The sequence below is a fragment of the Sceloporus undulatus genome, chromosome 2 (genome assembly GCF_019175285.1).
Source record: "Sceloporus undulatus isolate JIND9_A2432 ecotype Alabama chromosome 2, SceUnd_v1.1, whole genome shotgun sequence".
Taxonomy (NCBI): domain Eukaryota; kingdom Metazoa; phylum Chordata; class Lepidosauria; order Squamata; family Phrynosomatidae; genus Sceloporus; species Sceloporus undulatus.
Window position 1 is genome coordinate 239438829 of NC_056523.1, and position 27383 is coordinate 239466211.

The 27383-nt window shown below is 40.1% G+C and overlaps 1 protein-coding gene across 3 annotated transcripts in view; it reads right to left on the reverse strand.

The window, feature by feature from the left end:
• Positions 1-4507: 4507 nt before the first annotated feature.
• Positions 4508-27383, reverse strand: part of KDM4C (lysine demethylase 4C) — a 287512-nt gene continuing 264636 nt past the window's right edge. For all 3 annotated transcript variants that reach the window (XM_042451543.1, XM_042451544.1, XM_042451545.1), the window contains 3 exons: positions 18655-18774; positions 8193-8285; positions 4508-5579 (listed from right to left, as the gene is read on the reverse strand). In XM_042451543.1, the coding sequence (XP_042307477.1) occupies positions 5403-5579; positions 8193-8285; positions 18655-18774 (390 nt within the window). In that variant the 3' untranslated portion in view covers positions 4508-5402. The remainder of the gene's footprint in view (positions 5580-8192; positions 8286-18654; positions 18775-27383) is intronic.

Sequence of the window (27383 nt, forward strand, 5' to 3'; positions counted from 1 at the left end):
CACTTAACTGTCGGAGTTGAATCATATGGTTTGATGGGACAGATACCGATCCTGCCAGCAAACACTTGACTGTGAGATGAATGGAGGAGCCACAAGCCGAGATTGAAACCAACAGTCTTCAAATAAGCTGGCTCTACTGATTCTATATCAACAGATTTCAAAGGCCAAGAAGACGGCATTTGAGTACCTTCATTTAAGTATGCTTTCAAATGCAATGCTCTCTTCTGTCTGGCCTGAAGTGTACAGTGGGCACATGAGCTTCATCAAGCCAGTGAAGACACTTTAGGTGTCCATCCCTTTGGGGATCTTAGAGCCACATTTTATGCTCAAAAGAAAACTAAGAGATCTTAGAGCCACAGGATATGCATTTCTTGAACAATATCAGCAGAAGAAATAGCTCAAACGGCAAGCACAGCCTCAAACACCAGCACCATAGCAACTGCTGAAGAACCAGAACCTGGAACCAGACAGGCCAAAGGAGGCCTATAAAGACTGACAAGAATGAAAGGTAAATTCCAAGAAGGAAGTTCCTATATTGATGCTGTTGCAGTGGATGAAAAGCCACTGAAAAATCCTTAAATATAAAGATTCTTACAAGTGCAATATTTCTTTGGAATGTGTTTATCATAGCTTACTACCCAGCAGTCAGTCAACTTTATTATGATCACAGATCAGTCATAAAAACAAGACATAAACATAACAGAAATAGCCAAAAAAGGTAAAAGAAAACTTGCCAAGAACAAAAATTTTATTCAATGGTCAGCTTTTGAATTAGTACCAAATAGCATTCACCAGGATTAGAGTAAGTTTTGATGGAGTTTAACCAACTTCGTGCTAGTGAAACATGCTAGCATGCAGAACTTCACATTCTTCAAAATAGATTCTTTTCAAGAATCTGAAAGAAGAATTGACAGGTAAAAGCCATCAGTTCTCCCATGTCAGTGTGAACAAAATTGGTTGCAGCCTGTATGATTCATGGGAGGGCTAAGTGACAATCAGTGTTAATATTTGTTAGTGCTTGATTGTTGACAATGCCTGTAGAACTGAACTACAAGGAGAGTGTGTGGTCCAATTTTGGCAGATCATTTTGGGGAGCTTAGTCCCCAACTCTTGTCTTGGGAGCTTCAAGACCCGTGCCCCCCCCCCCCCCAATTCCAAGATCTATGCTCAAAACAAAACTGCATTTCATAGATTTTTATCCCTGCTGCACTTAATTGGAAATCTGATGCTGTTCTATCCATAGGAAAGATAATGCATACTATACGGCTCATTTAGAGTTTTTCACAATCCTAAAACATCTCTTGAAAGTAGAGTGGAAAAGTGAACTCACAAAACTCACAAGGATATTCTACTGTATGAAAGGAGGAGCTGGGCAAGCCTGATTGGAGCCAGCCAACCACAACTCAGGAATGCTGTGAAGGGGGGACCTGCAGAGGAGAAAGGATGCAAAACAGATTTGTCTGACAGAAAGCAGATGGGGAAAAGATGGCTTAGAGATAAAGAAAAGATTGCAGACAGCTAAGATAGTCAGTCTGGGGGAAGAAGTAAATAGGATTTGGAGGAACTGTGAATGATAAAATAGTGCAGGGGTTAATGTGTTACCTAGTTGTGCATTAATAAACTTCTACTTATTTATCCTTTTTTACAATGGTGCCTGGCTGTTCCTGTTAAGTTTTTGATAGACAGTCTGTTCATGCTTACCACAGTGAATCCACTGGACAACACATCCACTGGTCCATATAGGGATCATCTTGAAGCCCAAGTACCTGATCCAGGAAGAGATCTTGAGGGAAAAGGAGGCCAGGTGAGCGATAGGAGCCCAAAGGTTTGGGACTATGGAGCCAGCATGGAGAGAAGATCCATCACATACCAACTCTTACTTTCTCTAACAAGATTAACACCAAAAGGTATACATCTTTGCTTATTCAGTTCTTGCATACATGGACAACAAAAAAATTCAGCCTCGCTCTAATAGTGGTGAATATGAGGGAATTCATAATCCCACTAATAGTGAACATAGGAAGTTGGAGAGTTTTTTCCCCTATAGAGTTTAATGGTTTACACTACAAAACTTTTGTTTAAAAAAATCCAGCTTTCTCCCCACAAAACTGTTTTGCACAAAACCAAAGAAAACAAATAATAGGGGGAAATAGCTGTTAACTTTTTCCCCCACAGGGTTATCTCAGCATGCCAAGACATCTTCATGTTAAGAATGAGAAAATGTGCAAGTATTCATCATAACTCTACAAAAGGAAAATGAGAACACTTGAAACTATAGGCACTGTCAGAAAGAGGGCTCCTTACACCAGCAATCAGAATGCAGCATGCAGGTACACTGTTTGCAAAACAATGACAAGGAAAAGCTACATATGGAACTAATCTGTGATACAAAAATAGTTTATATCTGAACTAAAACCTTAACTATTATGTTGGATGCATTAAAAACAACATGTGTGCTGTTTCACAGAGCCATATCATGTTTGAACTGGTTGCTGTCAAAATGTGTAGCATTGGCCATGTTTTGAGGGCCTGCAGTCCTATGTACTGACAATTAGTGATGGCTATACCAAACAAAATCTGTCTCACATGTACCATATATACTCAACTATAAGTTGACCTCATGTATCAGTCGAGGGCAAGTTTTGGGGCCAAAATTATAGAGTTTGATATGGCTCGTGGATAAGTTGAGGATAAAACGTAGTATAAGAAAAGATGTAAAGGATGTAATTTACTGTCTTCATACAGAAATGTCTTATTCAGATCCTTCTAATTCAGACCCACTTCCTCTTGGCACTTCTTTGAGGGGAAGCACCAAAAAGGTGCCACCGCTGCCATTTTCCCATCCAAGCATTCAAAAAGGCCAGAAGCAGCATCAGGATGGAAAGAGTAGAAGGGGTTGGGGCTTCTTTTCAGTGCTCCCAGGATGAACTAAGCTCTTACCTTTTGCCACTCTACTCAGAGAAGAAGAGTTACAACACACTACTTACTTACTACTGTCAATAAGTTGACCCAGCTTTTTGGGGTCAATTTTTTGACAAAAAATTCTAGACTTATACATGAGTATAATACAGTATTCTAGCAAATTAGGTGCTGTTACCAATCCTATAGCTTTCCTGGATTTCTTCTCTCTTGCTTATGCAGTTGTACACAAATTGTTATATAACCGTGAACATATAAAAATGGAAAGTATGCCTTCCATAGCAGCATTTGGTACACAATTGTGTACACTGAAATTTGTGTTCTCTTTCTGTTTCCACATCACTGTATCTCTCTTCCACACCCATCCCTTACCCCCAGCTCCCTTGTCCAGGAAAAAACATAGGGGTGAAGCAAAAGGGCATTAGAAACAGTCAGAGGGTGCTCCCATCTCAACCACCATGGGACCGCAGCAACCAGATACTGCTGTCTCAGGGCTTCTGCCACTGCAGTCCTGAACAGGCCGTGAAAAGGAACGATAAGACACTGCTCCTTTTGAGGCCAGTTTTGGGCCACATTTGGTGGCCCCAGTGCGTCCTCTGAATGATCCAGGGGCATGTGTCATGTGCACACCCCACCCCCAGATTGGCCCAATGGCGGCCCTTTAGGGCCGTGTGTTTGCAGCCATAAATTAAGCTGGTTGGTAAGATTTACACAGACAAATGTGTTTTAGCAGTTTTCAGAGAAATAGTCTGTTTTCAGGATGAAAAGCAGGGGAAGGAGAGAGAAGAAAGAGTCTTGTGATGCTTCAGCATTGTATTTTATCAGTGCATCTGCAGAATTGGATTGCTATCCACAAAAGCGCCTACTAAAATAAATCAGTGCCTTGTGATCTACATAAACCCATGCTGCAATAAATTGGTTAGTCTTCAAGGTGCCACAAGATCTTGCCTTTTCCTACTTCTTTTTATACTGAAACAGACTTCTACTGCTATCTCTTTGAAAATATACAGATAGAAGATTCTGAACAGCAATATCTCTTTACTAGATCACATGTGAAGTATGTACCTTTATCACTCCAGGCCAAAAAAGACCTTCGACTGGTATAGAGGGAGGGGGGAAATGAACAAAGAACTGGTGATGGTTAATGATAAAATACTAAAAAATAATACAGTTAATTACCCTGACAGCCAGCAACTATTTCTCTTTTACAACAAAATATGGAATAAAAATATGAAAAGTTCAGCAGTGCCATAAGAATTTACAAGTATATTTACAGTATTTCCTCCATATTTTCTGAAAAATATATGCCCATTGATCTGCTCTTGCATGGATATCACTGAGTCAAACTGGGAAACCTCTGTTGCTATTGAGATTTGGGTTGGATTTTCTCTGGCATCTTGACTGACAACCCTATTTATAAGCAACAAAAGCCACTTTGAACCCTGCAAAGGTAGGATGTATTAAATAGACACACACCTGGCATCATGTTTAAACTCAGCCTAAATTCACTAGGTTGACAAAATATGTATACTGTAATGTATTTTTCCCTGGAGGCTATATATATATAGTTAGATTGCCACACACAACATTAGTAAGCAAAGGGGCATCATTTTATTTCAAACACTATTACATTTGCAGACTGTTATTTAAAAAGGGAAGACCAAATTATATTACTATGTTACATTAGTTCAAAACTAGCCTGCCAAGCAAAGGTATGTAAACTCTAATTTTACAAACACAATGAAAGACTTTTTATTGTACAAATTGCTGTTTTCCCTCAAGAATTTAATGATTTCTTTTTTTAAAATAGATGCCAAAAATCTTCTTTAGAAGCATATGCTTGTTACTCATTAACATGCACACCCCAAAATCCCAGGTAAACGACACAATTCTGGCCAGAATGTTTTGAAAGCTGTGAAGACATAAACAGTGTGGAAAACCCTGAAAAGTTACAATGGCATCTGGAGATCTCAGTGTCTTTTATACTTGTGATTTTATAGCAAAAATGTAGAATTGTGGAAAATATACAAATAGTTGAAACTCATAACCTTTTACAATTGAACAAAGATCTCCATCTAAATATAGCTCCATATAGCTTTTCTTGTAACTATCAGTGGGAGGTAAGACTAAGCAGTTACTCATGTGTGGTAATGTGGTTCTTATATTCGTTATTTGATAGGGCCTCTTATTCCCAATGTGATATTGATCAGTCCTTGATGGAAATCAGACATCCAGCTTTAGTTCTAACACATTAACCCTGAATTGGGCCCTGAAGTTAAAAAAACCTTTACAAAGCATAAGATATTTTTGGTAGAATCCTTAATAACCTCAAGACGTGTTTGAACCACAAGCTAGATGCCTGAATTGATAAAAGCAGACCATCAAAATAATATCTTCTGTCTGTTTTTGTCTGTACCATGCTGAATATGTTTCATTCCCTCCACACATAAAGAGAAAAAGAACAAATGAGTTCATTCCTTCTTTTATAGTCCCTTCTGACACTTCTTCTGGAATGAGGTTTTTAGGAAGCTGCGGTAGCCCGGGTCATCCACATATTCATTCTTAAATCTGGAGCTCAATACCCTCTGCCTCTTCTTTTCTCCCTGGATAATATCGGCTCCATAGAATGTGTCTTCAAATCTCATATCGGAAGCTGTAGACTGAAAATAGACATTCAGTACTGACTTTGTTTTACCTATAGACAGCATCTAAAATCATCAACAAAATAATAGTTTTCTTCCACTGGTATAAACATATATCTTCAAATCAGCATAAAAATGAAAAATTCCTTTAAGAACCTCATTACTGTTAAGTTTTATTTTCAGCAGTCATAGTCTTAGAAATGTACAATCATCATCATCACCATCATCACCACCACCATTGAGCTTAGCTGCTAGTTGTTTCTAGCTTAGTCATCAATCTGATGTGCATGGAGATTTCTTGCTTGTTTTGGGGAGAACATTAAAATATGTAAATCTCCACCTACAGATTGAGGGAGTGTAAACACTAATCTCAAAGTGGTTATTCTGATAGTCAAGACAGGTCTTGAGAACCTCTTTATAATGGCTTTGCATGGAACGGTGCTGCTGCTGTGGTGGCAGCTGTTCCCATGGGAATATGATGTCATGTGAAATGACAAAAATCTATTTTAGCCCTCAGGTGTCAGGGTATCAATGTTATGCTGTTGTCACAAAGTAGAGTTGGGGGCAATTTTGTACCTTCAGCCCTACTCCAACTTTGGTGGGTTTTTATTTGCTCCACATTGGCCAACTTCACCCCACAGTTCTATGCTATGCTCATTTTATGCTAATAGAGATCTTTCTTTTTGTGCTATCCATATCTTTTTTTCCAGAATAGAAAGTGACTGAAGCAGAAAATGTAATCATTTTCTGGTTTACAAATTTTTAAAAAGGTGGCACAATAGCCAGTAGCACTCCTCCCCTGAAGCTTGAAGATTCGTTGACTAGTTGGGGAGGGTGTGGGGTGCCAATGGTGTGAGTATGTGATTCTCCAGGGTCCCACAGTAGTGGTGAAGAGGGAAGGAGTAAAGTTTTGAGTATGAGAGAGATGGGAAAGGACCACATAAACAGCAAACTGAGATGCATGCATAGCTCCAGTCTTTCAGCGTAAGCAATGTCAGGCAATAGATCTCTGTAGCAGTTTGTTTTGCTAGACTGCACTGGGAAAGATATTGGCTTACTGTCATAATATTTGGTGACAAATAGAACAGTACCATGGACAGATGCCAAGAGAGGTGTCTAGATAGTGGGAATTTCCCAGATTTCAAGGAGCAATATAAAAATATAATTAACTTCTCTAAAAGTGAAGACGAACATAAGCAATAGTAAAAATGATCTATAGAACTGTCATAATTTCAGATGAATAGCAGCAAGCCGCCAAATTTGCAATGGTATTCATAGCCAAATGCAACAACAAATCATATTTACAGCATGTTTAGCTAATTATAAACCCCATTATGAATACTCTATAAAACAATTAGTAGTAATGGGCTCCATTCTTGAATACAGATTGTTAAAAACAATAACACTGTTCTCAGCAACTTATGCTCTGTGCAAAATTTTAAATTGTGTGGTATCTTAATTAGAGAGCCATCATGGTGTAGAGGTTCAAGTGTTGCACTATGGCTCTGAAGATCAAGGTCTGATTCCCAGCTTGACTATGGAAACCCATTGGTTGACCTTGGGCAAGTCACATACTCTCATGCTCAGAAAACCCCATGATAGATTCACCTTAGGGTCACCATAAGTTGGAACCAACTTGAAAGCACACAACAACAACAAATTGTAACTATACTGGTTCTATTTCTGCTCCAGATTTTTAAACTTTTAGATATGTTTGATTACTGCAATAAAAATATAGATTTAAACCTTCTTGGTCTACCAGAGAATCCAGTTTAATTCTCCTTCTCTACCAGTGGAAGCTAAGAAAGTCTTATTGTTTTGAAAGTACAACATGCCATTCTTATTCTCAATGTTATGAGTTCCAGCTGTCTGATTATTGAAAACGTATAAACTATGACATTGCCAAAAGTGTCAGTGGAAGAGTCGGGAATTTGCCAAAGGAACCCTAAAGTAATCCCTGAAGATCTGCCCCTGGAATTTGTCAAGATTGGTAAACACATAATAATCTAACAGAAATCTGTTGTTATGTACTTTTGAGTAATTTCTGACTTGTCTATTACCAGGGCTTTTTGGCATAATTTGTTTAGAGGGAATTTGAGCTTGCCTTCTAAGGTTGAGAAATTGTGACTCACCCAGTGGATTTCCATGGCCATGTGGGAATTCATACCCTGGTCTCTCAGTGTCTCAGTCCAACATTCAAACCACTGCACCTTATGCAATGTGGAGTAAGCATTGTGAATTTCACTTTTTTCCTAGGTAGGGGTCAGAGTGGATCCTGCTTTCTCCAGAACAAGTGGATGGTGAGCAAATTTTCCATGTGTTAGCATCAGAGAGTCCATAGGGAAAATCTTTGCTTGTTCTTCCAGCCCAATACTATGGCACAGGTCTTGAAAAAGTCACATAAATACTATATTTGTGCAAAATCAGTGGATGTTATAAAAGATGTCAAAGATTGACTGGATGATATTTTATTAGTTTTTGTGAGGTTGTTTTTATGATGTGTTAATTTTTGTGAACCGCTTTGATCACCTCGGAAAAGCGGTATAAAAATAAAACATATTATTATTATTATTATTATTATTATTATTATCATCTAAACGTCATGTGCAGCCCTTCTTTGGAGATACTTACAAATCGAGCTCTCACTCTTTTGGGCAGCTCTTCATCAAGAGTGTAGATTTCTTCCCTTTTTGTTGCTATCTGAGAGCCATCTTCAAACTCTACCTGTGAAACAAAGGATTGCATCAAATTATAATCATTATCAGAATAATTTGAGGTTTTGGCATCCATGTGTTTCTACTGTCCAGTAAAGAAGGCCACCAAATAAATACAGTTAATGTTTCCACAGCACAGATTGAACAGAGATCAAATGAGGGAAAGAGGATGTTCTAAAAACAAAATGATCTTAATGCTTAACTAGTACAATATTGTGCAAAGGGATTTTGTAGCACTTTTGAGACTCATTGAAAGAAAGAAGATGGTAGCATGAGCTTTTGTACACACAAAATACCAGCTTCTTTTTTCAATTAGTTTCAAAAGTGCAACAAGATCCCTTTGCACACTGATTTTCTTGACTAACATGGCTATGTCTTTGAACAGTATTAATACTGGTAAACCATTTTGGCACTTTGGCAATAACTCCTGGTTTTAGATTAAGTGGAAATAAGTTCAAATCATGGAATGTTGCATGAGGCTGCATGTGACACACACAATCAGTGGGAGAGGAAGGGAAATGACACAATGGAGGGAGGGAAACCCAGCACATTTCAAGAGAAGATTAGATGCAAACCCATGAATATGCAAGGGCAATCAAAACAAAGAGAATTGGAAACTCTTGATACTTTGAGGCAGCCTAGTTGAACCCATAGAAAGAGTACGTAGATTTGAAAGTCTAAATGCAGCAAAGGAAGAAGTATATATTATGCAAGGCCAAGCTTCAGGAAAATCCTCACTGCTGAATTAGATATGCTGAGCAGGCTGTAGAAATGCCTCACCTCAGCACTTTCTCCATATAAGACTCCTTGTCTGGCTCAAGGGCTAAGACCTCTATTCCAGGATCTCTCCCCTAGCCCTCGAACAGAGTTTCTCCCTTGAAAATACACAGGTTCTGTCTGATTATATAGAAATGCCTTTAAATCCCGTCTTGAGTGATGGCTACAGCTTGCAGTTCCTTGGACATGGAAACGTATCTGAACTTGCTCCACCTTGCAGGACAGGTGGAAGGCTTCTGTTAAAAATGCCAATATAGACACATCCTTATGCAGCATGTCAGAATGACTTGATATATTTGCATCTAATTTTCAAAGTGATAAGAAGTAATCTTTCTTTTTTCAAGGTTGTGGAAGACTTCTGCCAAAAAGAAGAAGGTATGACTGATACTAAAGGAAATGCCGGTTAACAGAATTATATTGAATCTGATGGAACTTCTTTAAAATAGTCTGTTCAGAAGATGAAAAGCTTTATCATACTTAGGCTTAGATCTAATCCAGCATGAACCCCTTTAGCAGAAAATGAGAAAGAGAATGCAGCTAGGTGTGGGGAATGCTAAATTACTCTGCTGCTGCTTTACTAGATGTGGCTTCCAGAAGTTGTAAATTACTTTTTGACACTGCCTTTCAACTGTCAGACACCTGGTAGTATCTACATGTTTTTGTTCCAGATCAAATTCATTAGCAATATCCAAAGCACCCATTATATCCATGGCATGTTTAATAAATTCACAGACATGTAAAAATTATGTATATGAATGAGCATGAACCCTGTACAGGGGGAAGGAAGACTGGGACTGTGCTCAACTGCTCTTCCCTCTACCTGTCTCTGACATCCAGCAACTTCAGGGGCCTATGCATGCAATTGTCCTTAGAGCTGCTCACTTCTGAGGGGTATCAGTTACCTGGATATCAGCTTAATTATGCCTCTATTTGTATACAACATCTCGTAGACTTGCTTGGTTTGTGATCCCCCATCATGCTTAGCCTATTAAAACCACATCCACTTAACGGCTACACATGCCATGTCCAGCATATTCTTTTGGTGGAAAAGGAGGGTATAACAGAATTTAAATTAGTTTTATTTTAACTTATACTGTATGCCACTTTGGGTCCTATACTGACAGAAACATGGGGCATATATAAAATAAAACAAAACTAATAAACATTTACAGGTCACCAAATCAATTTAGTTTGGTGCAGCCAAACAGCCAAGTTTGTGTTGCCTTATACACTAATGCTTTCATGGCTATGGGAGACGACGAAAACATATGCCATAAAATATGTTAAGTCTTTAAGGTCCCACAAGGCTTCTGGGGTTTTGTAAGTCCCAGAACCTCATGGTATAAATGGCCTTAAAATAGTTTCAAAAGGCCAAACATTCAACCCAGGGATACATCATACATCAAAGATTTTTTTTTTATTTTCCCCTTCTTCCCTAGCTGTCTCACAGCTGAATATTTGAATATTTTACTGAGATTTTTAGTTTAAAAGGTATAACCTAGGCAAATGCAGTAGAGGCAATTTAGTGAAAATCTCATTGCTATGCATTTTAGCTGTTCCACTGAGCATTCACTCATGCCTTTGCCATCCATGTTAACTGAAAGTCATATTGCATTCTGTGTTGGAAACTATTCCAAATTTTTGAGATCTAATAGCAAGGAATGGCTCCTTCGAGTTATTCAATAGAGGGTTATAACATTAAGTGTCAATAGATTACCTCTAATGAGTCCAAATCAGAAACAGGCTTCAGTTGGCAAACTGTAGACTAGTAGGTTTGTCAATCACTGTCCATATTAATTTATATCAGACCCTAGAGATATGCACACATAATAACAAAAAACACTATTGCAATATTATGTCACTAACATTTGCTATTTAGTACTCTCCATGTGGTTTTCTTGCATTAGGACATCATAAATTAGTGGTTTAATTGGAATTGCTAGGAAGCATTTGATTAGGTACATGGATAATTTAGTCATCTTCGCAAGCTCACACATGCATATTAAAAAGGAACACAAAAGCAACATTGTGAGACACTAAAGGTTGAAGCCTCACATTTTTTCCTTGAAATACATTTCTAATTTTGCACATACTTACTAATACATCTGAAAGTGATTAAGGTGAACCTGTTTATAAAAATTATGATAGCAGCATAAACAGATCCTTCTTTTGTATCATGGCAATTATATTCTATGCTGTTTTATGAATTTACCTTTGTGAACTACACAGATGTGAAAACAATTTTTTTTAGTTCACATTAAAAAACTGAAAATTTGCTTGGGCCTGCAGTTTTAGGATTCCATGTTAAGATTTTCCATCCTAGAATTATTCCCACATCTTAAAAAAGGCTAGAGTTGGGTCAAAATGCTTTTACTTTAACTAGCTAACAACAGATAGACAATCTAAGGACAAAACTACACATTAAATACAAGTATGTGTAACAATCCCTCAAACGCCCTTTCCTCCCAACAAAGCATCTTTGAGAGGAGTGGGCTGCATTAGAGAAGGGAGAGCCTAATCCTTTCCCTGATAGTCTTTTTTTTCCTATGAAATGTTTTCTCACTGCTTTTAGCAGTGACAGTATTAAACACATGTGCATCCCAGGCCTTTGTTACTAGCAACATGTATCTTTCTGTTAGGGACCTGTAATCTGTGAAGGCACCTTAAGTTATATAAAGATTTCTTCTATTATTAATGAACTTCTTGTTTTCTTGTCTGCCACACAGAAATGGAATACTACAAGAATTTTATGGCATACATTGCCTCAAAATTGCCACCTTCTCAGGAATCATATAAGCTTCCCACTGTTTTTAGCACTTTAGGCATTATTTGATTATAATTATTAGAAATTGGGACTCACAGTACCAGAAAATAGATAACTGAATCTCTCATGTGCCACTTAGAAAGGGTACTTAACTTCCTTTTCTTCACTGTTGCCCTTACCAACCAAAAATAAGTCTATTCCTGCTATAATATGCATGCTTAGCATGGAAAACTGCCTTTAATGCAGACACAGGTCTGGTACACACAGCCAGGATGCGACGTCGCAGCGCCCACGCGTCATACAAAGGAGACATCGTAAGGGCTGTAGGTGGCTCCTTTTTTTGGTCTGCAGCATTGCTGGGCGGTTTGGTTGCTACGGCAATGTTGTGGACCAAAAACGTGTGCTTATAGACCGGCCTGAAAGGGGTGGTCTGTACTGCCCCATAGTTAACCTTATACCATCTCTTCTTCTATCTCCCAGAATGAACTTGCAGCAACATTTCATTTAGCATCTGTTGAAACATACTAGTGCTTCATTGTTCTGTACAGAATTAATAAGGTAGACCTTGTGTAAAATTCAGAGCAGCTGTACTACACAAAACGTTTAAAAGGTAAAGTTAAAGGTAGTCCCTTGACAATGTCTAGTCATAACTGACTGTAGGGGGCAGTGCTCATCTCCATTTCTAAGCCAAAGAGCCAGCATTGTCCAGCATGACTGCACCAAATGCTGTTACCTTCCCGCTTAAGTAGTACCTGTTTATCTACTTGCATGTGCATACTTTCGAACTGCTAGGCTGGCAAAAGCTGAGACTCATGACAGGAGCTCACTGCGTCATGCAAGCCTTGAACTGCCAACCTTCTGATCTTAACCACAAAGACGCCAATTCAATTTTTTACCTCTATATAACACAAGACTAGAAATACCATTGTGAGGCATTCACTCTACCTGCTGCAATTTTATGACTAGGGAGGACCATGTTTAAGAGAGCAAGCACCAGCAGATACTAGGGGAATCAGCACAAGGTTATAATTTTCTGATGCTCTTCCAAGTTTTTCATTAATCCACATCTGTTGAAGAGCTTCTTAAGAACATGGCAGCAAGAGGAAAAATGTTGTCGAATAGGCCTACTAGCCTAAAAGTATATACTCATTTGTCTACTAAAGTATTCACACCATGAAATATACTTAAATGTTAATCCTGACAAGATTTCCTTCCTCCTTCCATCCCGCAGCATGTAATTAACAAAAATAAGAATTATATCCTTTTATCTTCCCTGCTGCTACTTGTCTTGGCCCTGCCAGAAGACATGTAGTGCAGCTGGGACACACTGGCTCAGGGACCTGGTGCTTTGATGTGATTAGCCAGCTTCTGCAGGCAGTCCCCTTGATTTCTCCTTATTTCTTGATACCAAACATGAAGCAGTCACTCAGCTAAGTTCTTTCCCACAAACAGATACAGTCTGTGAAATAAGGGCTCCAACACCTTGTGCTTTCATGCCATTAGACACACACAGAGCCCTCTTTCTTTCCTTTCCTAGAGCAATCTTGCACTTAGCTGAGCCACCTGTCAAACATTGCCCACCTGTAGACCATATCACCAGAGATTCTGAGAGAGGGAGAAGGAGAGAAAAATCACCCACTGATCTTGCTTCCTGGCAGATCCTTGAAAAGAGGGAGTAAGTGAATCATTTTTATTGCTGGTCATTATAATCCTGGCCGTCTTGCAAGAAGGTGAGTATTGTTTGAGTTGGGGGGAGTTACTTCAAGGTTCTTTTAATTAAATTTTTAAGTTACTAATTATTTAATTAATATCTTCACTTTCTCCCAGTTCAGGAGCCAAGTTAGTGTGCACACAATTACAGGCTTTGTTATGGTCTTCTTGCTCAATTTCATAAATGGTTCTACTGCAACTTTAGGCGCGCTACAGACTGTCCTTAAAGGATGGTCTGGCAGCGGTGCCGTTTGTGCCATTGGCAAGCCACAGTGGATATACTGCACGGCTTGCCAGCAGCAAGAAAAAGAAGACGCAAAAAGCGGCTTCTTTTTGCAGCGTGCGAGTGACACCACAGTGCGCCATTGGTGCACTCGGGATGTCACCTGGGCACTGCAACGTGCGGACGCTAAGCATCTGTTACGTCAAAATGGCGGTGCCCATGTGAACAGGGCGCTGCCATTTTGTACGTACTCTATACGTACTAGGGTTGCGGGCATCTAAAAGAGACACCCGCAGGCAACCCTAGTATGTACAGAGTACATACAAAATGGCCCGTCTGGAGAGGACCTATGTAACTTTTTAAGGATCCTAATGATGGTATCATCCAACTTTTACTTTTGCTTAAGGACCACATGGCTTGGGGGGGGGGTATTAAAACCCCCACAATCAACTGTTCAGGGATATATATACCATCAAAGGAAAAAGGTTTTCCCCCACCAAGAGGGACTGTACCACAATAAGGATGTCAACTAGCTGACAGCATTAAATAACACATATAGGCGGGTTACAGACCGCTCATTTGGGTCGGGCTGTACCCGCCCCTTTCCCCGGTGTATCGGGGCCTCAGTGGCCAGAACGGCAGCTGCTGAGGCCCCGATCCGCCGCTTTTCAGGCTGCGGGGAAGCGGCAAAATGCCGCTTCCCCGCAGCCTGAAAAGGGGTGTCCCTGGGGAGAAGAATTAACTCCTGATTGAGGTGTAAAGCAGACGCCACCTTGGGAAGGAGAAACATGTTAGTACAGAGGGCTGGATGAAGGTAGAAACTTCTTGGTTTATCTGTGAATCAAAAATAATGTTTTGGTGATTCAGCAAAAGTCAAATGGAAAGTCCTCAGTTGTGAAACTTGTGTCCTGTGTAAGGCCTGCTGGTCTAAACGAGGCATGCCAGTGTAGAGCTACAGCATTCACCATTACCTTCTCAACCTAATCTGCTTCATGGCTGACCACAGTAATCTACTGCACTGCCAACTTGTGTACTTTTGAATAGAAAGCCCAGACAACCTTCTTATCATCTTCAGGCAGACTGTTGATAAATGGGGCAGTTTGTTCCCATAGCAACTATTGATATGCCTTCATACATACTTCATAGTTTGCTATGTGTAGGGACAGTGCAACCATATCTAAGACAGAGTCTATCTTGCTGCCCTCCACTTGTTAAGAATGGATCTAGCCTTCTTTATTGCCCAAACAGTGCAACCTCAACACTGATTGAACTAGGTTGAGGGGCACAGTTTTCTTCCCATATTCTATAAAGAATCTCGAACTTCATGGAGACAAAAGGAAATGAGGCTGGAGTTTGTCATGGCTGTGCCCCTACCTTTCACACAGACAGGATCGTAGGAAATGCTGCTGGGTATGTGTTCTGGGGTTCACCCTTTTAAAGTCTAGGTCCAAGACAGGTAGTTCTGGGGCTTTGATCTACAGGTTAATTGCCTAAGCTACTCTGGTGATCTGTTTTCAATTTAAGCCCATGTCATCTGAAGGAAAAGAGAATCTGGGGAAGAGATGGACAATCCTATGAGGATGAGGCATCTGAATCTTCCTCTGATGTAGTCTCCACTGGGGTGTCCCCTCCAGTTACTTCCTTGTCAAGTACCAAAGCTGAGACCAGGGAATGCTGTTGAAGTGAAGACTGTTTGTGACCTTGTGTAGCAGCGGCATTGGTGGTAAAGTCAGAGATGATTTATGTCCCTGTGTAACCAAGGGACCCAGCCATGAAGAATAGCTGTAGGGACCTTAATAGGAGTGATAGTAACTAAAATTTGAATCAAAGAAGGAATTGAATGTTGTGAAGGAGCCACTGGTACCATTGGCAGTAAGTAGTGAGAAGAAACAGATGAGACAGATCAGGTCCCAGAAAGATGTGAGAGCATGGACAGGGAGAGTGAAGTATAATGACTGAGGTAGAGAGAGCCAAATAAATATATGCCTGGGATCTGGAAGGCATGGCTTATTCTCTGAGTGAATGAGGACAAAGCCTATAATAGTCATTGTAGAAAGTATGATAGTTATAGTGATGGCCATATCTAGAATATTGAGGATTGTGGGGCTATGGAAGGTATCTATCCCTATATATAGATATGAAGAGCATGGGTGTACTGAAAATAAGCAGTTTTGCAGCTAATGAGATGTTACCAGGGATTTCTACAAGAGTACAGTGGAGAAGGAGATAAGTGCTTGATGAATGAGGGTTTGATCTGGTATCTGATCTGAAGATCCTCTCTCAGAGATATGGATCTACTTCTGTAGTTCAGAGATCTATAACTCCTTAGTTCAACATCTCTTAGTCTCTCACTATTTCTATGAGAGGTTCTGGTGTGGCAGACCCCCAAGGACAATTTCCAATAGGTTGGGGCTCCATCTATGACATATTTAATACAACATTCACAGAATTATGAAGAAAGTAACTGATGAAATTTCCTGCTGGGGAGGCAGCTTAGGAAGGCCATGAACATCTACAACTTCAGAATTTAAGCATGTATTTAATTAATTTGTATCCCACATTTATCACAGTACAGGTTCCATAAAACCAAAAATATTTATTATTGTCCTATATTTGTAAAAAGTTTAGGGAAAGTGTGCATAGTGTGCTAACCAGAGGTTTAGTGTGGTAGGGTCAACTGTATTAATTGCACTAACAATGATAGCCTAAACTCCACAGCCACAAATATCCTTTATATGAGAAGATTATTATTTGAATCTACAAAAGGGTTAGAATGGCACACATAATCTCCCTCTCACCAAACACAGATGCACACTCTGCCACACACAGAATTATCCTCCTACTTCTCTCCATGTATTAATGGGGTAGAGGATGATATTTGACAGAGAAAATACTAGAGAAAGCAATGTGAGCTGATGTTAGCTGTTTGCAGTATTTCTAAATTCAAAGAGCTCTGTAAGACTTTAAACTTACATGAGCAAAGATCATGAATTTGGGGTCCTACGAAATGGGGAAAGCTGACAGGGAGTAGGATTTGAAGCAGGGAAATGATACCTAGAGAAAGGAATGAATGTCCTGTTGTCCCCACAATGCTGCTTTTCAACTTTTGCTCTTTTGAATTCTAAATATATTGTTGGTTGCCTTTGCAAATATTTATGCATAACAATTTGAGCCTAAACTATGGTCATTTTGTCTGGCATCTGAATATTCTCCTCTTCTTTCCAGGAAGCTCAGCAACTTCCCAGCATGCAAAATAAGCCAAAAGAGGAAAAGGTTTAAAAGAGAGATATTAAACTAGTATAGTGTGTGTGTGTACATGTGCACACGTGCCATTTAAGAGATGTAATTACAAGAAAATGTAACACCGGAGGCAGCCTATAGAAAGATGTCACCTGAGGATTTTTAATGCATTTAGGCACACCTAGGCTTTAAAATTTGCAACCATTTAGGATTTTATTTTTTTCCAATGAGGATATTGGTTCAGAATTGTGAACCAAACAGTTAGAGACCTGAGTTCACACTCCAATTTTACAAATCAGGACAAGTGAGTCAGACTTAAACTTTGATATTTTCTGCATGATCAAATCTTGCTCCCGTGCCCCAACTGTTGAAAGCACAACTGTCAGTTGTCTAAGGCAGAAGCGAAACAGGAAAACAGCCTATACTGCACATGAATATACAGAGCTACACAGTCTGAAACAGCCTTTAACAAGGTACATCAGAGTTTTAAAGGGTCTAGCACTGTACGTACAGCCAGCCTTCTACATTTGCAGGTTTGACTTTTGCAATTTGATTATTTGTTGCTACCTCTGCTGCTGCCCTGTGCCATTTTTAATAGGGACTGGAAGCCCTGCAAGACTGAGAGATGGTGAACAAGGCCTGCACTTCCTATTAAAAATAGCATAGGGCACCAGCGGAGGCACTGAGAAGTCCCTCCAATTGTCTACTTCTGCCTTGTGAAAGAACACTGCTGCCTCAAAGGTATCCTGGTGGGTTAAATCTGTATTCACCATGTACCGTACATACTTCATCTATAAGTCTAAAAATGTATCCCCCAAAATTGACCCCAAATCCCTGGCCGACTTATCTATGAGTCAGTATGGTAATGTGATAGCAGCTCTTTCGGATTTCCCAATGTAGTGGGAAGAGAGTTTGTTTTTCTCTTGAGCCAAGCAGAAAGAGTCCTGAGTGATTAATTGCTGTTAAACGAACAAATGGAGTCCTTCTCCTGCCTGCACTGGCCACCACTGTCAGAGTGAAGGCTGAAACCAAAGTTGAAACTCTGAAGCAAAAAGCCTCAGTTAGTCTCTCTCTTGCAGCATGCACACATACGCACACTGCATTTTGGCCCCCAAACCTGCCCTCAGCTTATACATAAGGTCAACTTAAAGTTGAGTATTTATGGTATGTTAAATATGGGTTTTTGGAGGGGACATACAGTTATTTGCAGTTTTTCCATTTTTGCAGGGGTCCTATACTCCTAAACCCAGCAACTGTAGAGGGCTGACTGTCATATAATCTCCTGCTTTGTGCAGGATGTACAAGGCTAGATACAACTGAATCATATTTAAGAAGTGCTTATACAGCTTCTGCTTAAATAAACGTAGCAACAGGGAGGCCATTACCCCCAAACACAGTCTGTTCTACCAATGAAAAGGTTATATTGCAAAGAAGTTTCTCCTGATGCTTATCTGGAATCAGCTTCCCAGTTATTCCCATCTTTTGAGTACACTCTCTGGAGTAACATAGAACAAGTTGGTTTAACTATCCCTGATACAGACTTTAGCCAACTATACCTGGTAAAGAATGGTGTAACCAGCATAACTATTATCCTTGGCTTATAATAAGCATCAGAGAGGAAATGTATGAAGGTTTCTCATGTTTGGGTGAGTAAATTAAACTTACACTGTACATGTAAGCTATGTTGGTTCCAAGGTATTTTGCACCATAAAGTTTTCCATCCGGCCACTTCACTTGAACAACTTCTCCCTCTGCAGGTGGGCCCAGCTTCAGGCAGTCTCTGCTCTATTTAAAAACAAAACCAAATGAAAATATCTTAAGTCAGTAGGAGGATAACATCTGAAACTCTCATGAAATACTTCTGCTGCACATGTAAAGCATGAAAAGGTATTCTTGGTATCATCCTAGTAATATGTCTGCAAGAAAAGCAAGTATCCCAAACTCCCATTCCTAACAGCACATGGCTACGGTCAGGTTCCTAAAATTACTTCAAGGAAAACCCCTGCCATATAATTTATCAATGTATATCACATCACTGTAAAGAACACAACAAATATCTGTTTCCTCTGAAATGAAGCACACATTTTTCTCCATACGCAGAGGGATCCAGAGGGCAAACTGTATTTCTATTTCCCATCCTTGTATGTTTTTAAAAAGATGCCTACTTGGAATATATTTTGAGATACTATCCAGTTTAGTGAAATTTTAATATAGTGTAATAAAAACTATTTCAGCTTCTGCATAACTAGTACTGGGAACTTTATTTCCTGATGCCATGTAAATAATGATGATTCTTCAGACAGATATATAACACATAGTATTCAAGGAGACATAGGGGCAAAACAGACAACCCTGAAAGTCTGGTTATACACTGGCTTGGGGGTGTGGTGTTTAGACACACCACATCCCCAAGTCAGACAGATGCCACATTGACGATTGCACACCAGCTTCGGGCCATGGCATTTACATGTCACTTACCCCAGAGCCAGTGTAAAGTCGGCTCTAGCATCAAAGGGGTGGCTTTTTTCTGCCCTAAATATGAGCGTTTTTCCCCACTCTTATTTGGGGCAGGGGCTGGCTGGTATGGGGCCGCAGTGTGCAGTTGCTGCAGTGTCCACCCAGCTCTTTCAGGGGCAGCATCATGCCGCCCATTTGGGCGGTCTGTTTAGGCCCATAGTAACCTGAAAGTAATTTTTTATTCTGTGGTTAAACAAATTATTTAGTCTCTCTTTATAGTGTGTGTGTGTGTGTGTGTGTGTGTGTGTGTGTATGTGTATGTTTAAAGTGTGTAATTATTTCAGGAATGAGAGTCATAATAAATCCCATTAACTCTCTTTTCGGTCCCACAGAAATATGGGTTAGAATATGAATACTTTGCCTTGCAACATCTGTTGGACATTTGGACTGAAATAAAATATTTTTATGTGGTCTTCAAAACCAAACCAAACCAACACTCCAATCCAGATGCCTCCATAGCTCCATAGCTGATTTGATCCATATTTTCAATAGGTAAAACAAAGCTTTATCTTGCAATACTTAAAAAATTGGGATTAAAAGCAACAACAAGTATAATATTTGTAAAATATTAATATACAAAAACAATAGTTAACGTAGCCACTTAACAAATATGCACATACTATTATGAAAACAATGAAGAATATGATGGGAGTTTAAGGACTAATAGATTTTAAACAGCAAAACTGTTTATGATCTATACTCCATTTCTGCAGATACATGAAGACTTTTAGGTGCATGTATAATACATGTGGTTGGTGATGGGAATGAGGTGAGGAGACAAACATATTGTGGTAATAAAATAATAATAATAAACCGTTTATTTGTATCCCGCTTTTCCTTGGAGACCAAAGCGGGTTACATTGGAGTACACAATGTACATGTTTACAAATAGCATTAATCATAAAAACACAATTAAAAACAAGATTAAAAAATTACAGGCTAAAACACACAACAGCTAGCTGACTTAAAAGTGCGAGTGCAATATGCAATGGGGGGAGAGCAGAAAATACAATGTCTAGGGGAAAGCTTGTTGGAAGAGGAAGGTTTTTAGTCTCTTCTTAAATAGGCCGAGGGAGGAAGCTGAGCGGAGCTCGTCGGGAAGAGAGTTCCAGAGCTGTGGGGCCGAGATAGAAAACGCCCTCTGTGCAGTTGCAGCATATCTCGTATCTGGAGCCCTTAACAATTGCTTCCCCGTCGACCTGAGAGTGCGGGCAGATTATATGGGGAGAGGCGGTCCTCCAACTACCTTGGGCCCAAGCCATTTAGGGCTTTATAGGTGATAACCAACACCTTGTATTGCGCCCGGAAGCGGATGAGCAGCCAATGCAGATCTTGTAAGACAGGTGTTATATGGCTGGTCCTGGAAGATCCAGTGACCAGTCTTGCCGCCATGTTTAGAACCAATTGTAGCTTCCAAGTTTGGTACAAGGGTTGCCCCATGTAGAGCGCACTGCAGAAATCCAATCGAGAGGTTACCAGAGCGTGTACCACCATTTCAAGGTCCCCCAGCCCAGGTAGGGTCGCAGCTGGCGTATCAACCGTAGCTGATAACAGGCGCTCCTGACCGTCGCATCCACCTGAGATGTAAGGTGAAGCGACGAGTCCAGAAGCACCCCCAGACTGCGAACTGAGTCCTTCAAGGGGAGCGTGACCCCGTTCAGGACAGGTGGACAAATTTCCATCCCCGGGCCCGGGGAGCCTATCACCAGTACTTCCGTTTTCTCTGGATTCAAGCTGAGTTTGTTTTCCCTCATCCAGCCCATTACTGACTCCAGACAGGCATTTAGAGGAAAGATGCCATCCTTGGTCACTGCATCAGTCGGAGACATAGAGAAATATATTTGGGTGTCATCAGCGTACTGATAACACCGCGCCCCATGTCTCCGGATGATCTCTCCCAGCGGTTTCATGTAAACGTTGAATAGCATGGGGGACAGAATGGCTCCTTGAGGGACACCAGATGTAAGTGCCCTCTTATTGGAGCACACGTCCCCCAGCTGCACCATCTGGAATCTACCCGAGAGGTAGGAGCGGAACCACTGGAGCGCAGTGCCCCCAATACCTAACTCCCTCAGGCGTTCCAGAAGGATACCGTGGTCAATGGTACCAAAAGCCGCTGAGATGTCTAAGAGCACTAACAGAGACACGCTACCCCTGTCCATGCCCAGATGGAGATCATCGACCAGGGCGACCAGGGCAGTCTCAACTCCATAGCCCGCCCGGAAGCCAGTTTGAAATGGGTCCAGAAAATCAGTATCATCCAAGACCGATTGAAGCTGGATGGCAACAGCCCTCTCAATCACCTTCCCCAAGAAAGGCAGCAGCGAAACAGGCCGATAATAATTATGAATCAGGAGGTCTAGGGAGGGCTTTTTTATCAGCGGTTTTACAATGGCCAATTTTAAGCTGGATGGGAATCGCCCTTCCCTAAAAGATGAATTAATTATGTGGCATAAAATTGAAGTTACAGCCGGGCCCCCCTGAGCTGCTAGCCACGAGGGATAAGGATCGAGAGAGCAGGTCGTCTTCCTAACACTTCGTACAAAACAATTAAGTGTGTAGTTGGTTATGAGCAGTGACATTCATATGGAGAGATTTTACTACAGGCCTTCTCAACTGCTAGAGAGGTTACGGTAACATTTTTTCAATATGGAGCTGCATATTCACCAGGATAGGTTTCAACAAGGTATATGGCATTCTCTATTTACCCAATAATAGTTTATATTTCAGCCCTTAAAATTAAATAATTTTATGTCACTCTTACATTCAAACAAATGACAGAGTATAAATAGCTAAGTAGTTCAATAAAGAAATATAGACCACAAGCAACTCAGCAAACAAATCAAGAAAGATATGATGGCATGCAGTATTTTCTGGTAGTATGTGAGGGATGCAGTGGCTTAGCGGTTAAAACACAGACTTTAACAAGGTCAGCAGTTTGAGACTCAAGCGCCGCATAACAGAGTGCACTCCCATCACTATTCCTAGCTTCTGCCAACCTAGCAGTTTGAAAGCATGCAAAAGTGCAAGTAGATAAATAGGTACCACTTTGGTGGGAAGGTAACAGCGTTCCATGCAGTCATGATGGCCACATGGCCACTGGAGTCATCTCTGACAACACTGGCTCCCTTGGCTTAGTAAGAGAGATGAACACTGCCCCCTACAATCGGCCATGACTTGACAATCATGTCAAAGGGGAAACCTTTACCTTTTAGGTAAAGTATTTTCTACTGTCTACTCAGCCATTAAACATTGCAATATAACATAAGACTTCAATGTATCATGTCTGTACTTAAATTAGTACACCACAGTACCATTAGTAAAAATTCAAAAAATATAACAAACAGGACTTATAAATGCATATTAGAAGTAAATAATAGCACAGATGTGTCCCTGCTTCAGTCTGTTGGCAGTTGGTGAAAAACGTGAATGTTTTCCCCAGTTAAAAAAAACAAAGACTATGGTCACTAACTGCACCATTTTCAATAATAATCCTGTATTCTTCTAATACAGAGAGAAGACACCCACCCAGAATAGGGCAATGAAACAGAGAGGAATGAAATATTTACATTTAAGAGTGGCAGGATGATATACAAGTATTGCCAGAAAATGACATCAATCTCAATGGGGAAATTGCCACTTTATTCAAACTGCTGGAAAACAGCTTTCATAGAAACAGCATTTGTTAATCGTTCTTAAAGCTTTTGTAATCAACCCAAATTCTGTGTGTATATTAAAAGTTAGCTCCCTCTAGTGGGAGATTCGAGCAAGCCTAAAGTGTATGACTTAAATAGGTAGCCAATAAGGACCCTAGGTGCCAGTGACAACAATGTTGTGTATATGGATGCAACCACAGGTTTCCTAGACTAATAATCTTGCTTGAACAGCTGTACTTTCCATCCCACTGACACTATTGCATGTGCCTGTGGTGAGGCTTCTTATATCAAGATGAAGAAAATCAATTCTCATCTTGATAAGATTAGAACTCTTTTTTTGTAGATGATTGCTAAGCTCATTTCGACAAGCTGCTCTGCTACAGTAGGGCTTTGAAATAGATGGAAAGGTTGACATGATAGTTTGCAAGAGAGCTACCTAGCATTTGCCATCCTGGTAGAATGGAACCGCAATTATGTATTGTTGACTACTACTAAGGAAAAAGAGAAAAGGGGGAGGGGTGTGTGAATTTCAAACTGTTTTTCACATGCATCCGAACAATTCTGGATGCAAAGAGGTTTGGCTTTGCACTAGCAATTAGAGGAGAAAGGAGGATATTGAAGGCGGGGGGAAGGTTGGGTCCCCCCTCAAGTTATATGATAAAATACAGTTAGCTCTCTGTATCCATGGATTCTTTATCCACAGATTCAACTATCCATGGTATGAAAAGAGTAAAATATATACAGTGGGCCTTCCACATTTGCTGGGGTTAGGGGCACATGACCCCTGTGAATGTGGAAAAACTGTAAATAAAAAACACTATTTTTTAACCTGAGAGAACACCTCTCCAGGTCCTCCAGTATATCTCTGTGGTCAACATCTGCCAGAAGCTGACCACAGAATCATGATGGAGGACCTACCAATGGCTAGACAAGTGTTTTATCTAGTATTCTTTAGTAATTTCTAGGTCTCCAGAGCAACTCGATGGTCAGCATCCAGAAGAGTTGCACTGAAGTACATAGAGTTTCTTAGAGACAGCATATTGATCAAATCCACAATCAAATCTGCAAAAGTCAAAGCTGCAAGTGTGTAGGGCCAACTATATGTAAATTCCAAAAAGCAAGCATTGATTTTGCCATTTTATATAAGGGACACAATTTTGGTATCCACGAGGGGTCCTGGAACCAAGCCCCAGTGGCCACCAAGGGCCCACTGTACTGCACAATTATTTTAGCTCAGGGGGAAAAAACCATGGAGCATGTGTGTGATCATTCAGTTCATAATCTGGTGCCTCCAGAGCAGTTGTTTGGCTACAGCGGAATAACTGTCTGGTAAATAAGGAATGGACTGCAGCTCAATACCTAATTTGAGATTGCATGATGAATCATTTCTAATATTCCCTCCTTGTTTCTGCAGTAAGATTTTAAGTGATTTCTCACCACACTCTCTTTTCCCAGTCAACCCACCTAGCCTTGATTCCAGATATCTCTTTTTTCACAGTGGTTTCCTGTAGTCTGAGATGGAGAGAAGAAAATCAGCAAGCATTCTTATCTCTTCACACATCCTTCATTCTCCCTTTGGCTCAGGTTATAGAAGTACTCAGCATCCCTTTTCTCTTTTGTATCAGTTGCTCCAAGTTATACTCAGTTCCTGTTTTATTGCCTTGCCTTGCCTTACCTCCCCACAATCATTCTCTCAAAAACTACAGAGAAGTAAACTACTGCCGTAAAAACATTGTCAGTCATCTATGGCTCTCTCCTATGTCACTCTCTAGTTACCCATGTCAATAGAGAAGGCATCAGCTTCTTTGGAGTCTACCCCGCTTCCTGCTACCCAAGTACTGCTATGCTTACAACATTGCTTGACGTGTCATTTATTTACATTATATTTTTCAACTAAAGTAGAGGTGGGGAAAGCATGGCCCTCTGGACGTTCATACTTTGTTAATACCTGAAATTTCGAAAATGGGAAGGGATGAAAATAATCTCAAAATCACTGAAACTACTGCTCAAACACATTAAAATGAAGTGGAAAAATCGGGTGAAAATAAAGATAAATCAAAACAGAAAATCACTCTTTATTTTGATTTACCTTTATTTTTGGCCAATTTTAGACACCTGGTGCAGCCTGCTGCTGGGGCAAAAACTGGCAGTTGTCTACCTCTGAATTAAAGCTACAACACAACTTTTCAAAGCATCATGAAACCTAAGTTTTGACAACTTGTCTGTCTTGAAGACCTTAATAAAAAATTAATCATCACATTATTCAGAATTATTTAAATGGATGACCAGGCAACAAAACGGGTAATGAATAGCATCAGTAACTCCCAAGATTGGAGTGTGAACATTGGGAACTTATGATTGCAGTCAAGGCGATCATATGACCAACCTCCAAAATGACTTACTGCCTCTCTGGTCTCTCCCATTTCCAGCCCAGGTACATTTAATGTAGTTACTGTACATTCATAGAAAAAGAAATCCATAGAAAAAGACTTTGATACATGGGGGAAATTACATCTACCAGAGCTCAAGTAGCTAATTCCTGGGTGTAACATCTGATTTAGATCTACTTGAGCTTTAGATGCTTCTGTAGGAGTGTTCCAATATGTTACAGAGTCAGAGGTCCCCTTCAGTAAGATATTGCTCTACTGTTGTTGTTATCACCATTAAGAAGAGCATTAGATGAAAAGGGGCAGTGGACACCTCCAAGGGCATATGAAGATTTAAGAATGCTAATAGACTTTGGAGAAAGTGTTATGTGTCTCCTGTTATGGATATAAAATAACCTATGCATTGGGATCAAGATTGGGCTGGAACAAGCTAAGATGCTGATTTCTGGTTTCTTTCTTTGAATATACGGTAGCTCAGCTTGCAAAGCCCAATTCCAAATCAAAGAAAGCTTGGGAGTTCAGCTAACTGTAGAAATATTTTTCCATGGAAATAAGTCTAAAGTGATACACATTGAGGCAAAGGTCTCAAAGGGGTTCAGGTCTAAATCAGATCTGACACCTAGGAAAGTGATCTGGGTAGTGGTGGACAGGATATTAACAACACAACATCAACTCAAGGTGTTACAAGTGTGAACAATTAGGAATTGTTTGCAAGAGACTGAAAATGAAGTAGATTAACATGCCCAATGCAAGCATGCTTGAAAATTTGTATATGGTTCTAGTCATTCTATTTCATACATTCCATCATAAAGCATGAAAGGAGAAGGAGAAGCAAAAACAAGGTGTTGAGGCACCTCCTCTAGAAGGAGAAACTAAAACATTTGGAGTTATCTGTTCAAAAAAAGAAAAAAAGATAAGATATATTAAGAGGTTTTTTTTAAATGAACTCCATGAAAAGAGAGGAAAATGTATTTTTGACCTCTCATAATTCTAAAACTTGAGGGTATCTGATGAAATTGACAGGAATAGTAGGCAAAAAGAAAATACTTCTTTGAGTAATGTATAATTTATGAAATGTGCTGCCACAAGACATGGTGATAGTCATGAGCTTAGATAGCCTTAATGGAGAATGTGATATAGTTATAGATGATCCAAGTGCTATCAAGATGCCTAAGCTTGCAATCTCATACAGACATATTTTAAAGTAAGTGTCACTGAATGCCCATTTCCAGAGGCAACATGCTTCTGAATACCAGATGGGGAATCAATGGCAGCCATTCATGGCATACCGAGTGTGGGGTGGTAGGTGTGGTCTATCCTGGACACAACCAATAAGTGGAGGGGGGACACTTAGGTACATCGCTGCTTTAATGACCCCTCTGTTCACTACCTGAAAGTGGGTGTTTTGTTCCAACCTCAGCAGCCAGGATCTGTTGCTAAGCTGTTGTTGCTCTGTTCATGCATGCAAAGTTAGAATGAAGGGAGAGCATGAGAGCACAACGCTTGCTTGCTCACTCACTCCCAGTCCTTGCTGTTTCAGCAAATTAAAAGGCACTGGGGCAAAGTAGCAACCCTATTCTCTTTTTCTCTTCCTCCTCCCTCCTTAAATTCTCAAAAGGCCTGTAACTTAACTCTTTCCTTTCATTTCCCATACTCTGTTTTGGAAGGAAACCTGGAATTTGAAAGAAACGTCTTCTTGAGACCTTGCAACTTCTTTCAATTTCTTTAGAGGTCATTCCTGTCCATGATAAAAACTTTAGCTTAAAACAAAAAAGAAAAAGAAAGGAAGCTAAATGCACATGGACAGTTTTGCATATGGACATCTTGGTCATAT